Below are 12,949 nucleotides of genomic sequence, written 5' to 3' on the forward strand. Positions count from 1 at the left end.
AACAAGACTTCTGGGTTCATCGTGTTCTGGGTGCTTTCAATCCCACCTGAACCAGTTAAATTCCACTTTGAAAATTTATATATATTTTATAATTGTAATATTGCATCTGAAAATACACATAGGCATGTATTCTCTGAACCAACAGTGCCATGGAAAGAACTGAATATATAAAGTAAAACATTTGGGAAGGAGGGGGTGAAAGCGAGAAAATAACTGCACTTTTAATTCCACTCATCTTCCATATAATTTGTCAATACATTTTAACAGCTTGGTGGGGAAAAAAGCTACTGAGAAGTCTCTTATACATACACGCCTACCTGCACAAGTGTCTCTTGTATATCACATGCAAATTGTAGCACATTCAAGGATAAAATATGACTGAAGCAACTTTTGCTGTTCTGACAGCAAAGGGCTAATTTGAGTTTAATTACTTAGAAGTATTTTAAAACATTTTCCAAAAGCCCCTAATTTCTTCTATTACATGATTACAAATAAAAAAATTACATATGCTTATTACCATTTTCATATATTTCTCTGTAAGTATATTTAATTACAAAATCTTTATCAAACAAATAATATCTTCTACTTTATAATATCAAATTTCTGAGTTAGATTCTCTCCCAAAGACAGGCTATAACTATTTTATCGGGGGGGAGGGGATTAATCTAGAAATATTTACTCTTGCCAGATCATTTGTGACATCATAACTACTTCACATGAGAAAGTCTGAGGAATAGCTACTCTAATACAGGACTTGAAATACCACACTTAAATAACTTCCGGTAAGCTAATGCATTTCTAGACTTTTTAACCTTTCATTTAGTATTAAAAATCCACACACTTGCACAGACACCATCGGAGGCAGTGCAATGCATATTTCCATCAGCTAGTTGACAAGCCAGCAGCATTCTTTAAAAAAAAAAAAATATAGTTGGTTTGGGGTAGGTTTTTTTTGAAAATTTGAAAACATGCAAATTGCTAAAAATAATATTCAAAAAATGTAAGTTTCAAGTGATCGAGTTGTGAAAACAAGCTGAACTTGTTCTTCATCGAACTGTAGGAGTTGCAGATGAAAGCAGGTGCTATATAAGGAATAGCTAGACTTCAACAGAGAACACGCTGCCAAAACATTTTGGCCTAGATTCTGACAGGCACGCACCCAAGTTGAAGGGTCATGGAAAGCAGCGGTGTAAAGAAACAATCTACAGAGACCAGAAAACATCACACTGTGGATTATGGCTGGGTTGGGGGGGCAGAGAGAAGCTGCTTGGGGTTTTTTCTTTTGAGATCTGTGGGGAAAGACACAATAATACAGCATTTCAACAGCGTGCAAGGGGGGTGGAGATGATATACAAGCACAATTTTTAAGACAGCAACAAATTACAAGATGTATCTTGTTCCTTTTCCTAACTCGCGGCTGCTCCTCCTCTTGCCTTCTCATTTGCTTTCACAGAATATGTTATGAGGAAGAACAGGTAACAACCGTCGCATACATGCTCCCGAAGAAGGCCAACTTTCAAGAAATTCAAACTCTGTAATTTGATTAGACCCTTAATAAATGTATCAAAATTTTCGTGAAGAATTCTGGATCTGGCTGAGGTTCACACTCAGGACTAGTACAAAGCATCATAACAAGGAAATAAAAATCAAATTACGAAGAGAGACAGATTTGTGAAAGGTCCAGACTGTGTTAATAGCTTCATTAACGGCAAAGAAAAATTAACAGTTTTAAATTCTCACAATTCGGGCAGTAAGAAAGCTAATATAAAGGAAGCAGAAAATGAGTTCGATTCAGTTTAACGTGGAAAAGTACAGGTCATTATATTAAGGTGAGGAGGGAGGAAGGCAGTCAAAGGAAGATGCTTGGAAGACAGTACTCCTGTTAAACTGAGAAGACTATGAAGGAAACAGATGCTCCTGCATGCACCAAATACAGAAACATCTCATTGCAGGCTATAGCGAGGCCCTCGCTGGAACAGACATACCAACACCAACCAGCCTTTGTGTCCTGCATCCACTAACACCAGGATGAAGATGTCTCATCAACAGGCACGCAAAACCAAACACACACACACTCCAGGGACTGGTTTAGAATAAGAAATAAAACAAAAGTTTGTGGTAGTTATTAAATTCAGAGCCTTCAAACCAAGATTAACTGATAAGTAAGTGTTCACTAGGGCATAGCTCTACATGCGGATATGGAGTGTGTTTCACTGGTGCAGGAGCACCATACCTTAAACCGAGTACACTGAAAGCACCAGCTACTAACAAATCTAATTCTCCAAAACTTCCAGAAAGTCTGAGTAAGTCTGCAATTAATGAACCACTGACCGGCACAAAACATGAGTATTTTTGATGCTTGGCAATAGAAACTAAAGTCTCTAGCTGCTAACATGCTGCACAAAAAAATTAATCTCATGTTTCCTAGATACAATTATTCAACTCCTTGACAAGCTTCACCTACTCTGGTCAGAAGGATCTTGAACATTCTTCTCCGCTTACCTAACACACCCCACGGTACCAACTTGGCTTCCTGGACTTGCAGTTACAAAAAAGGCTGCATGCCACGTTTTCAGCACAAAATACCAGAGTCCATGTAAGTTATCAGAACTTCCTACTCTTCTTAAGCCAGTGAACAAACTCATAAAAAAAATAAAAATCTTTACGTAAGAGTTACTTCTGGCATTGACATTAGCCTGACGAGTTACAGCAAAGCAAAAATCACAGGTCTGATTTCAGTATCGTTTTGAACGAAAAGATATTACGTTTGGGCGTATTTTATTTTAGCTATTCCTGCAACATACCAGCTGCATATATGGTACACTTCCCCTCCCCTGGTAAAAAGCTTGTAGGTGCTTACGTAATCTTGCAATTCTGATCCGCAGACATTAAATTATACACACCAAAGTCAGCCACATCGGAGGGACATAATCTGTTCAGACCAGCACAATTTCTCTTACTGCTTCAGCACATTTTTTAATTGATGACAAATCTCAAAGGTCTCAATTAAAAAATAATTTATAGGAGGACCAGTAAAGGGGGGGAAAAAAAAAAAGCCTAACTACACATCAGTCCTTACGAAAACCGTGCTTCCAAGTCTCATGAGTGCAGATACTTCTATTAATGGCAGTTTTCAAATCAGTATCCTATGAGAAAGGCTTCAAATGCTTGTCCAACTGATACACCCGGTGCAACTGCAAGTACGGTTTTTAAATAAGTAAATAATAAATAAATAAAAACAAGAGCCTGAAGTCTACTTCAGCTCGTTCCTCGCGTAATGCTTCGCACGGCGAACAAGCAGAGGAACACGTTCACGCTGCACCTTCACCCTAAGCAAGCGACGGACGCTTGGGGGGGCGGGGGGGCGGGGGCAGGGTCCGGCACACGAGCCCTGCTACCCCCCTGCCCTCCCGGAGCGCCGCCCCGGCCCCGCCGCGGGCTCTGCCCCGAGGCTCCCGCCGGCCCAACTCACCGCCGCACCGGCCGCAGCTCCCACCGCCCGGCCCTGCGGGCTTTTATTCTGCAAAACGCCGAGGGGGGGGGGGAGGAAGGGGCGAGAAATTCGCGGCTTTCAAACAAAACCGGCGCCGGACCCGTATGCTGCCTTCCCTCCCCTCCCTCGCCCACCACTTTGGGGGGGAGCCTGTTGGTGTGGTGTTGGATGCCGGTAGCCGGCGGCAGCCCGGGCCATGCCTCCCCGCCCCACGCCGCGGGGCGAAGGGAGCTAGGCGCCGCTCCCCGCTCGGGCGGGGAAGGGGCCGGGGCGCCCCGGGACTGCGCCCCCCGCGCCGGGCGGGGAAACGCCGGGAAAAGTTTGAGGAGCTGGGGAAGGAGCGGGAAGGGGCGGCAGCAGCTCCGGCCCCGCCAGCACCGCCACTGGCCGGGGAGGCTGGCCGGGGGGGGAGGGAAGGCAGTTTGTGAGGCGCCCGAGACCCGCGCCGGCAGCCTGCGGACACGCGTGGGTCGCCCTCCCGGCCGCACCGCGCCCCACAGAGAGGAGGCGCGGGGGGGCGGGGGGGGGGCAGCCCCTCTGCAGCCCCACCGCCGCTCCTCGGCGGCGGGAGCCGGGTCCCGGCGCGGTGCCGCCCGCGACCCCCAGCGACCCCCTCCCCTGCCTCGGCGGGCACCCCGGGTTCGGCGCGGCCCCGCCCGCCCTCACCTGGGCGCCAAGCGACAACTCACCTGCGGAGAGCTGGGCCCGGGCCGCCCCGAGCAGGGCGGGCGAGCAGCCGGCCAGCAGGGCGAGCGCCGCCAGCAGCGGCAGCGAGACGGCGGCGCCGGCCCCCCTGCCCATGCCGACTTGCGGAGAAGTTTCCGAAAGAGGCCGGGGCTGCCCCGGCCCGCGGCGGCGGGCGGAGCTCGCCTCGCCCGCCCCGGCACCTCGCCGGGAGACCCCCCCCGCCCCGCGCCGAGGGGCGCCCGCTGGCCCCGGGCCCGCCCGCTGGGGCAGCCGTTTACGGCGCGACGAGCGCGGCGGCAGCACCGGCTCCCCCTGTTCACTCCGGAGTTACTTTGCTGCCGGGCGAGCGGGGAGGGAGGGAGGAGCCGAGCGCGCGCGGCCAGCCCCCGCTCCCCGGCACTTGGCAGGGGGAGCGTGCGGCTCCGGCCCGCCGCCTGGCGCGAGCGGCGCGGCGCCCGGCAGCGCCTCCTGCTGCAGGCGCGGGGGGCAGCACCGGCCCGGGTCGGCGCGGCTCGGCTCGACTCGGCGCGGCGCTGCCCGGCTCGGCTCGGCTCGGCGCGGCGCTGCCCGGCTCAGCTCGGCGCTCTTCCCTGCTCCCTCCGGCACGGCACAGCCTGGCTCAGCGCGGCGCGGCTCCTCGGCTCGGCACAGCACAGCACGGTCCGGGCGCCGCTACCCCCGGCTCAGTGAGACCCCCGCTCGCCACCCCCCACTCCCCCACGCCCGGGGGTAACCCGCTGCCTCCGGAGGAGAAGGGAGAGGTGCCGGCTGGGAGGGGAGCGGGGAGGTCGGGGCAGGGAGCGGGGCAGGGAGCGGGGCCGGGGGTGGCGGGTCCCGGGCGCTGTTTGCAGGCGAAAAGTCCATCCGCCCCGGGCGCGGTTTGCTGGCGGTTCCTGCCTTCAGAAACGCGTAACCGATCGGGTGGCGAGCGTCGCGTTACCGTCGTCCATCAAGCAGCCTGGCTGCATCTTCGAGCCAGGGTTTGTGGTTTGGTTTTTTGTTTTGTTTTGTTTTGTTTTGCTTTGCTTCCCTCTCTTTTGGCAGCACTTGCTTGGCTCCTAATTCTGATCTCATTGATCGGAATTGAAATCGCAATAAGCGGTATTGCCGTTAATGCTGTCATTTCCACGTGTAATAAACAACCGGCCTTTCAGGCGGGTCAATACGCAGCTCTACGGCTCCGGCCCCTGCGGGTGGTGAAGCAGGACCTGGTCGCCAGATCCAGACTGCAGGTATGTCATGTAATAAAGGCCTGGATCTCTGTCTCTAAAAGCACTGGAGGTCCATACGCCTCCAGAGCCTAGGAGCCTAAAAAGCGTTTGGAATAACGGATAAAGGCACCAGGGCTTGGAATTTCAGTTTAAATAAGCAAAATTTCCTCCAGATTTTTTAACCTATTATTTATTAGTTTTTCTTTTCGGCATGGCAGCTTGTAATTAGAGATGTTGTATAATGATTGCAGCAGAACCTGAAACCACTGGAAACTCACAGGTTTTATTGCAAACTCGAAATTCTATCCAGGTTCATCAAAGGTTTGCTGTGATTCAAAATCCTTTCCAGCCAACGTGTGGCAATTGATAGCTTTGCCTCTAAGCCCCGCAAACCCTCATGTTTTCACAGAAGAAAAAAAAAAAGAGGTGAAACACACCAGTTTGTTTTGTTATACAAACTAACGTGTACTTCACACCCCCAAAAAAGAAAAACAAAAAAACAACACTAAAAAAGCTCTACACCTGGAAACCCCTGTACTTCATTTGGGTGGAGGGGCTGAAAACCAGCTTGCATGCGTACTGTAAAATGATGTGCTCCAGTGAACACTGGCTATTTGTTTGAAGGATGGGAGCTGGGTGAGGTGGATCTCACGACACCCGGTGTTTCAGGAAGGATGGGCCACGTACTGGGTCCAGGTAAACAAGGGAAATTCTTCTGAGCAAAGTGAAGGAAAGTAGTGTGCCGTTCCACCTTCTGATGCGTTAGGCTACATCGCTGTTTCTTGTCGTATGGAAATTTTTAATGAAAAAGACATACCAATTCGTCTTGCTATGGGGGTGGAGGAGTGCATGCGTATCCGATGCCATCCTTTATGCTGGGAGCTATAGAGCCAGCGCAGTAAGAGTAAGTTCAAGCCGGAGAACTCGGGAATGGTTTGGGAGGGCAAGGGGAGAGGAGGACAAATGCCTGTTTCCCCTTAACCTCCATGGCAGCCTCGCAGGTGTCTCTGGTGACCAGTACTGCAGGTACCCACATCAGGAGTGTGAGAGAGTTTGTTAGGTGATGGTGGATGTGCAGCTGCTCCATGTCGCTGCTCTGAGGCGGTGGGTCCCACTGACGTACAGTCACCCGTGCTTTAGCCATATCTTCCACTGGGACTCTCCTGGGATTTCATCCTTTCCCATTACTCACATTCCTATTAAAAAGCAACAAAAAGGATTTGGATTGCTATTCTTTCCTTGACGGGAGAGTTTGATCTTCAGAGGTACGGGCGAGATGCGCACGTGACCTCACTTTTCCTCCAGTTATGTATGTGTTCAGCTATTATATGTGGTTTACTTTATGTGTCCTTCTACTGTACTTGGCATCCTGACAAATACTTAAACTTACACATCAGGTTTGAGATCATTTTTAGGTATGATGACATAAATGGATTTTTTTTTTGTGCCTGTTTTTACATTTTGAGAGCTCTAAATGCTTTACAGTCTTTTGCATTTTCAGCTAAAGAGCAAAGCATATTTATATTACCTCTTGCACATCTTTTCACAATTGTCTGAGCTAATGACTTGTATGCTAAATGTAAGCCAAATGTAAGAGCAGAAAGATGGAGAGACCCCACAGTAATGCCTTTCCCTCCAGCCCGAGGGGTACTTGGAACATAAGGAAGGTACTGTCTTTACCCTGATAATTACAACCTCTAAATAAAGTGTCAAATTCAAGAAAATGTGGTTCTGAAACTCTGCTGGATGCCTCTACCCTCTTTGCATTCCCAGTTAAAACTTTCCCATTATACTTTTGGGTGTTGCTAAGCCCATCATAACATATTTTTTAACACAGGCTATCATTTAATTTTGTTCATAAAGACTGACAGATGTCTAGCATAATATATCATCTGGTAATAGTAAAATATCTTAAATTAGCAATGCTCCAATGCTATATGATAAAATTCATATCTAACACGGTATTTTCCCATGATATTTGCATGGTATGTGAAATATAGTTATGTTATAGTAAAATACATATTCATAACCAGCAAAAATGTTTCTCTTCCCTCTTTTTTTTTTTCCCCAGGAACTTTTAACTTCATTCTCCTGGAACGTGAGGAGATTTCAAGAGATTTAAATGAAATTTTTCTAATGAAAAGGTCACCTAGTCAAGGATTCTCATTATCCTGCTGCTCCTACCCAACTTTCCACCCCTCACCACTTTTGCTTCCTTTGTGAAAATCTGCTCTCTTATTTCATGAGCCTTAGCAAGATCCAAGGCCTTGAAGATCTGGCCCTTCAAGGCTGGAGATCCTAGAGAAAATCGAGAACGGTATTGAGTAATGTCCCCAGCAGGGTCTTCATTGTATTTTGACTTCTGAAAAAAAAAATTTCAGTAAAATGTACCGCACATTTCAATTAAATGTATTATTTTACTGCCTGGTGCTCACAGAGACTTTTTTAGAGCATACTAATTCCACAGAGAACCAGCGGCCAGTGCTCTTGTCATAACAAACCATGGACACATGGACTGGAGAAGGAGACAATGCCGAGTCTTACTGATGCCTTCGAACTGTCTCCCCTCATACAGCTGCTTTTGGGATGCAAATGTGGGGCAGGTGGAGGGTCTAAAAAGGATGGGGATTCACTGCTGCGTATCATGTGTGCACAGGTGGACTGGGATCATAGCTTCCAAATAGGAGCACCCCACGTTCACCCAGCACCCTGTGGTACATGGTGGGAAGGTGGTGGCATGCGGCAGGGGAACCGCCCTGTGACTGTCGGTCCCCAGGGGAACCTCTGCAGCTCTTGCTCACGTTCTCCAGCCCCCCTGTCATCAGAAGTAGTGACAGATTTGTGTGATTACAGCGAGCTGTGTGGCATTTCCCATCCTGAGCCGCCTGTTCTCACTTGACCACTGTTCTCAGCAATGTACACCTTCCAGGCCAGAACTTTCCATTCTTTACCCAGAGACGGGATATTACTTTGGTCTGCTTGTCATTTCTGCAGTTTTGATAAAATAGCCTGGGATTTTTTAAAAAGAGCATATTCCCTATTATTGACCAAATCCTGTCATGTTTTTTACTTGAGCAGACAAAGTAGTTGACAACTGAAATATAGCATGGGAATAGCCTTCAACAGGGAGTGAGGCATGGCCTTGTTCTGAAATAAATTGTTTTACTGAATTCCATCCCTCCAAAATCACATTGTACCGTGCATTCCTTATGTCAGGGTCCAGCCCAGAAAGAATCTGGTCTTTGAGTTTGTCTAATCATCAAAGAAACTCTTCTGTAAAAGTATTTTAATAGAGTCTTGTTCTGTAAGATACTGTTTGGCTAAAGAAAGAGACATCGAGAGCTGGTCTTTGGGAAGCAGCTAGTAGGTGAAGCACAGTATATCTATCGGTGATTATGAATGCATTAAATTCCTCAGAACTGTTGAGTTTTAAACAAGTTCTTGCCACACATTTTCTGTATGTATGTGTTTAAGCTAATACATCTTTCCACATTACCTAGAAGCCTTTTATTAGTCATCTTCTGTCCCCATGCTATTCGTCACAGCTTCATGTTCATATTCCTCATTAGAAACATAGGAGGAAGCATCATTTTGTGCCGTTGGGGAAGATACCAACATGACTTAAGAAGTTTCTGAGGACTTGCAGAGATACATTGTATTTCTGCACTGATTAGCCAATGCTTTTTAGATGATTGTACATGTACCTGCTGCTTGCAGGGGTTTGAAAACATGTAGAGCTTAAGGTCCACAACACTAAAGCTGAGCTTGAACTCAGTTGAAGGCATTCGTTCAGGTTTTGGAACAGCTGCGAAAGGGCACTCAATGTGCTCTTCAAAGTTTCATAAGAAATTGGGAGAAAAATGGACAGATGGCCTTAGGGCATGTGTTGCCACAGAAGTACAGCAGACAAAGAGATCCAACAATAGAGAACAGTTGAGTTGGATGAGGTCTTGCGGGTGTTAATCTGATGCAGTGAAAACTAGAAGCTGATAGGAAAATGAATATAAAAGAATAATATATAGATGGGCCATCTAGAGAGACCATTTTTAGCAGCGGCTTTTTCGGCTAAATGGCCGGCTGTGGTCAGTAGGATAAATCACACGCTATTGCTTCTGTTCCCTTATTAGGTAGACCTGCATATATTTGTGACTTAATTGGGTAAACATGCACATTTAAAATTCAGTGAGTAGAATGTTTGTAGAAAGGTAATGGATGAAAGAAAAAAAAAGAAAGTAAAATCAATGTGATCCAAAATCACATTGCACTTTTCATCCAGCTTTTACCCAGTCTTAGCATATTGTGATTGGTACAAGCAACATGGCAATACTTCGTACATAAAAAGACATGCAGAGCTGGGTAATTTCCTCTTGAGAACCTTTAAAGAGCACGCAGTTTGTGAACATTGTCTAGTGATAGGCCTGGAAACACTTAAATATCGTTTTTTAACAAGATTTAAGTGATTCAGAGGTCACAGAGGAGACATCTCATACAAAACAGACATGAGAAATGCATTTGTAAATGTCAAAACCTGGTCCCATTACCAATAAAAAACTTGACAACTTCATCTGTATGGTGTGATTCATCTGGGGAGAGTAATGATATGTTAGTTGTCCATAGCCTCAAGACCTTTCACGGTGCTGTTACGTCCAGTTTTGCTGCATCCAGTGATCAGTTTATTAAGGGGCCTTGGAGGAAAATTAATTATTTAGAAGTACAACAAATTGAGAATTCAGTCTTTCCTCCCTTAATGGAAGTAGTGTTCTTGAGATTACCATTAGATCCTCAATACCAGACATTGCTGAACTCTTACCTGAAAGAAGACCTGTTTGACAAGACCTTGGAGTGAAATAAATAAAGCTTATAAAACAAAAATTACTTTTAAGTAACATAGAGCTCTGTAGTGTTTAGCAGGTCTGCTGGGATTGGTAGTGGCTTCTTTTGGCTTCTCCAGGCATAAATGTCCAATACAGATTACTGCAAGACCTGTTACTGAAATTAAAGAAAGCTAGGCTTGGCTTGGAGGAGAGCAATTACTCACCCTGTAATAATTGTTGGTGTTACAGTGGTGTATTCAAAACTTTTGGGAGATCCGAATTCTTACATGTTTCCACCTCTTCTTGTTACTTGGAAATTGATACATATGAGGGTAGCTGAGGAGTCTTCCTGAATATTAAATGATCCAAACAACCCTGAGCATAAACAAGCACAAGTAAGTGACAGTATAAAAACCATTACCTATTCCTCCAGCACATTTATCCATTAAAAAGGAATATATTCAGGTTCTTGCTGTTAACCAAGAGATGGCTATGATTTGAATAAGAAAAAGGCTCGAGAAACCCAGTATATGATTCAGCCTTACTTTCACAAATTTTAATGATAGCCAGGAATGAAAATTGGAATCTGCAATCAATCAGTCTGTACTCAAGGGAACAAGAATATGATTAAAGACATTTCAAGTCCAGCACTATACTCACATTTATTTTTGCAGTCTCACTGGCTACCAACCGAAAGCAAACCTGGGGCCCAGGTATGTGCACTTCATACCTGTGGCTGTGCTGCTGATCAGTGACAGCCACCTCAAAAGGAAAGGTCACGCCTGGCAGAGATTTTCTGCCATTACCTGCAGCAGGACAGGGAAAGATGCTAAGCAAAATACAGCCCTCTCTTCTTCAGCCTACCGTGTAGATTTGTTGGCTAGGGTAGGGATATATGACCTCTCAAAGAACAGAGGAGTAGATGTTGAATTATTTCTTCATCTCACATAAAACCAAGGACTTGTTAATGCTCTGAAGATACTGTTGCAGAAACAATTGCTAAAAATTCATGGGTGCCATCTTGTCTATAGTTTTAGGCAGATTTCATCCCCGAGGGAAATTAATCAAGCCACATTAATACATAGTCAGCAGACTCACAAGTCATAACTGACGTCCGGTATAGTGATTGCTCATGTCATTCCACAAAAGCTTTCTCTATTAGAACAGGCTTTCATAAGCCGCTACTAAACTTCTCTTCCAAAGTGGAAAGTCTCATCAGATAAATCTTACAAACTCATAAAGACTTTGTCTCTGGGGTCCAACAGCTATTTTCTGGTTGCTCTTAGAATATTACTGCCTCAGTTCTGTGTACTTCAACTCCGAGATTTCAGTGTGACTTTCAGATATCTACCATAAAGCCCTCAGTTTCCACTTTTATGTTGCTTCATTTCAGAGCTGAAGTATTCTCTTCAATTCCCAGATTTTAAAATAAGCTACTAAAATGGAAAAAGCTACCTACTGCAAGAATAGATGTATATATATCTTATCCAAACTAGGTTAACTTCTGTCCAAAGAGTTTATCGGCAGTTGAATTACCATACTTTGCTGGATGGCAAGTGATCCACTCTCAGTTACTGTATGTCAGCATGTTGGGGCCATGGGTAAAGTTATTCTATTCTTTTTTTTCCCTTTTTTTAGTTCTAAATTTAGAACATGCATTTCTTATATCCAGTTTAAACTGTGTAATACCTGGAATATTTCTTCTTTCCCTAGAGTAAGTTTAGAGGAACAAATCAGAAAAGCTGGAGAAAACAGCACTGTGAAAGACAATGCTATCTGAGACAGCATACTGTAATACATTTAATAATAATTTTATTAGAGTCTGGAGGGTGTTGGAAAATAAAAACCTTGTAGAGCAGAAGTAGTGGGGATTACCTGCAAACTTGTTATAGAATGTGTTGTTTCCTGAAAAGAAGGTTCACACAGCCATTTATGTGAGAAAAATATTTTACTTGTCCCAACTGTTCATTTTAGTTTTAAAAATATATCTCCACTGGATTCTGAAATTCTTTTCCTTTTAATGCACATCCAAGGAATATATCTTTGCATTTTATGTAGAATAATCTGACAACTGTTATAATGAACTTGACTGGGTTTTTTTCTGTTTGTACAGGGGTGGTTTTTTATTATCATGGCTATCATTTACTCAGCTGATCCATATTACTGTCCATTTTATCTCAATGATGACAGACAAGGGGACACAAGAGCAGTTCAAGAATTCTTACGGCAAATGCAGTGCCAACCTTCATCAACTGTGAAATATATTGTACCACATTACCATCCTTCTATGTGCTGTAAATAAACCCTTCACACATCCTTTGTTTTGCCTGACTCCTTCCACATACCACCTCCCTCAAACAAACCATGGTCCTCAGGTTCTCAGCAATATTTGCCTGCAGATTGAAGTGTGTTTATGGATCTTCCTTTAGCCTACAAGAAAGTAGTTTCTCCAGGTTCAATGACTGGATCGATATATCTTATTGTTGCGCTCTGCATTATCCCATCCTGTTCTTGAACTTCCATCTCTTCTGGGTAGGGGCGTTTCAGATACAAACAGGAGCCCTACATCCTTACAGTACTGATAGCAGTAGTAGCATTGACACAGTTTGCAAAGTGGTGTTCCTGTCTAAAGGACATTGTTTCACCTCAAGCTTGGGTTTGGGTAGCTTATGGTTTGGGTAGCTTATTATCTTCCCAAGTCAAAACTGCCCCAGGAGACCCGAGGCAATCTGTAGAACCACGGC

At 45.2% G+C, this 12,949-nt stretch overlaps 1 protein-coding gene across 2 annotated transcripts in view; it reads right to left on the minus strand.

Moving 5' to 3' along the window:
• The window catches only part of PTPRK (protein tyrosine phosphatase receptor type K), a gene marked incomplete at its 3' end in the record, with an annotated part of 414,479 nt that extends 407,999 nt beyond the window's left edge, over positions 1–6,480 (minus strand). For both annotated transcript variants that reach the window (XM_081997619.1, XM_081997618.1), the window contains exon 1: positions 4,183–6,480. In XM_081997619.1, the coding sequence (XP_081853745.1) occupies positions 4,183–4,294 (112 nt within the window). In that variant the 5' untranslated portion in view covers positions 4,295–6,480. The remainder of the gene's footprint in view (positions 1–4,182) is intronic.
• Positions 6,481–12,949: the final 6,469 nt, after the last annotated feature.

The sequence above is a fragment of the Phaethon aethereus genome (genome assembly GCF_964289735.1).
Source record: "Phaethon aethereus genome assembly, chromosome: 3".
In the NCBI taxonomy this organism is placed as follows: domain Eukaryota; kingdom Metazoa; phylum Chordata; class Aves; order Phaethontiformes; family Phaethontidae; genus Phaethon; species Phaethon aethereus.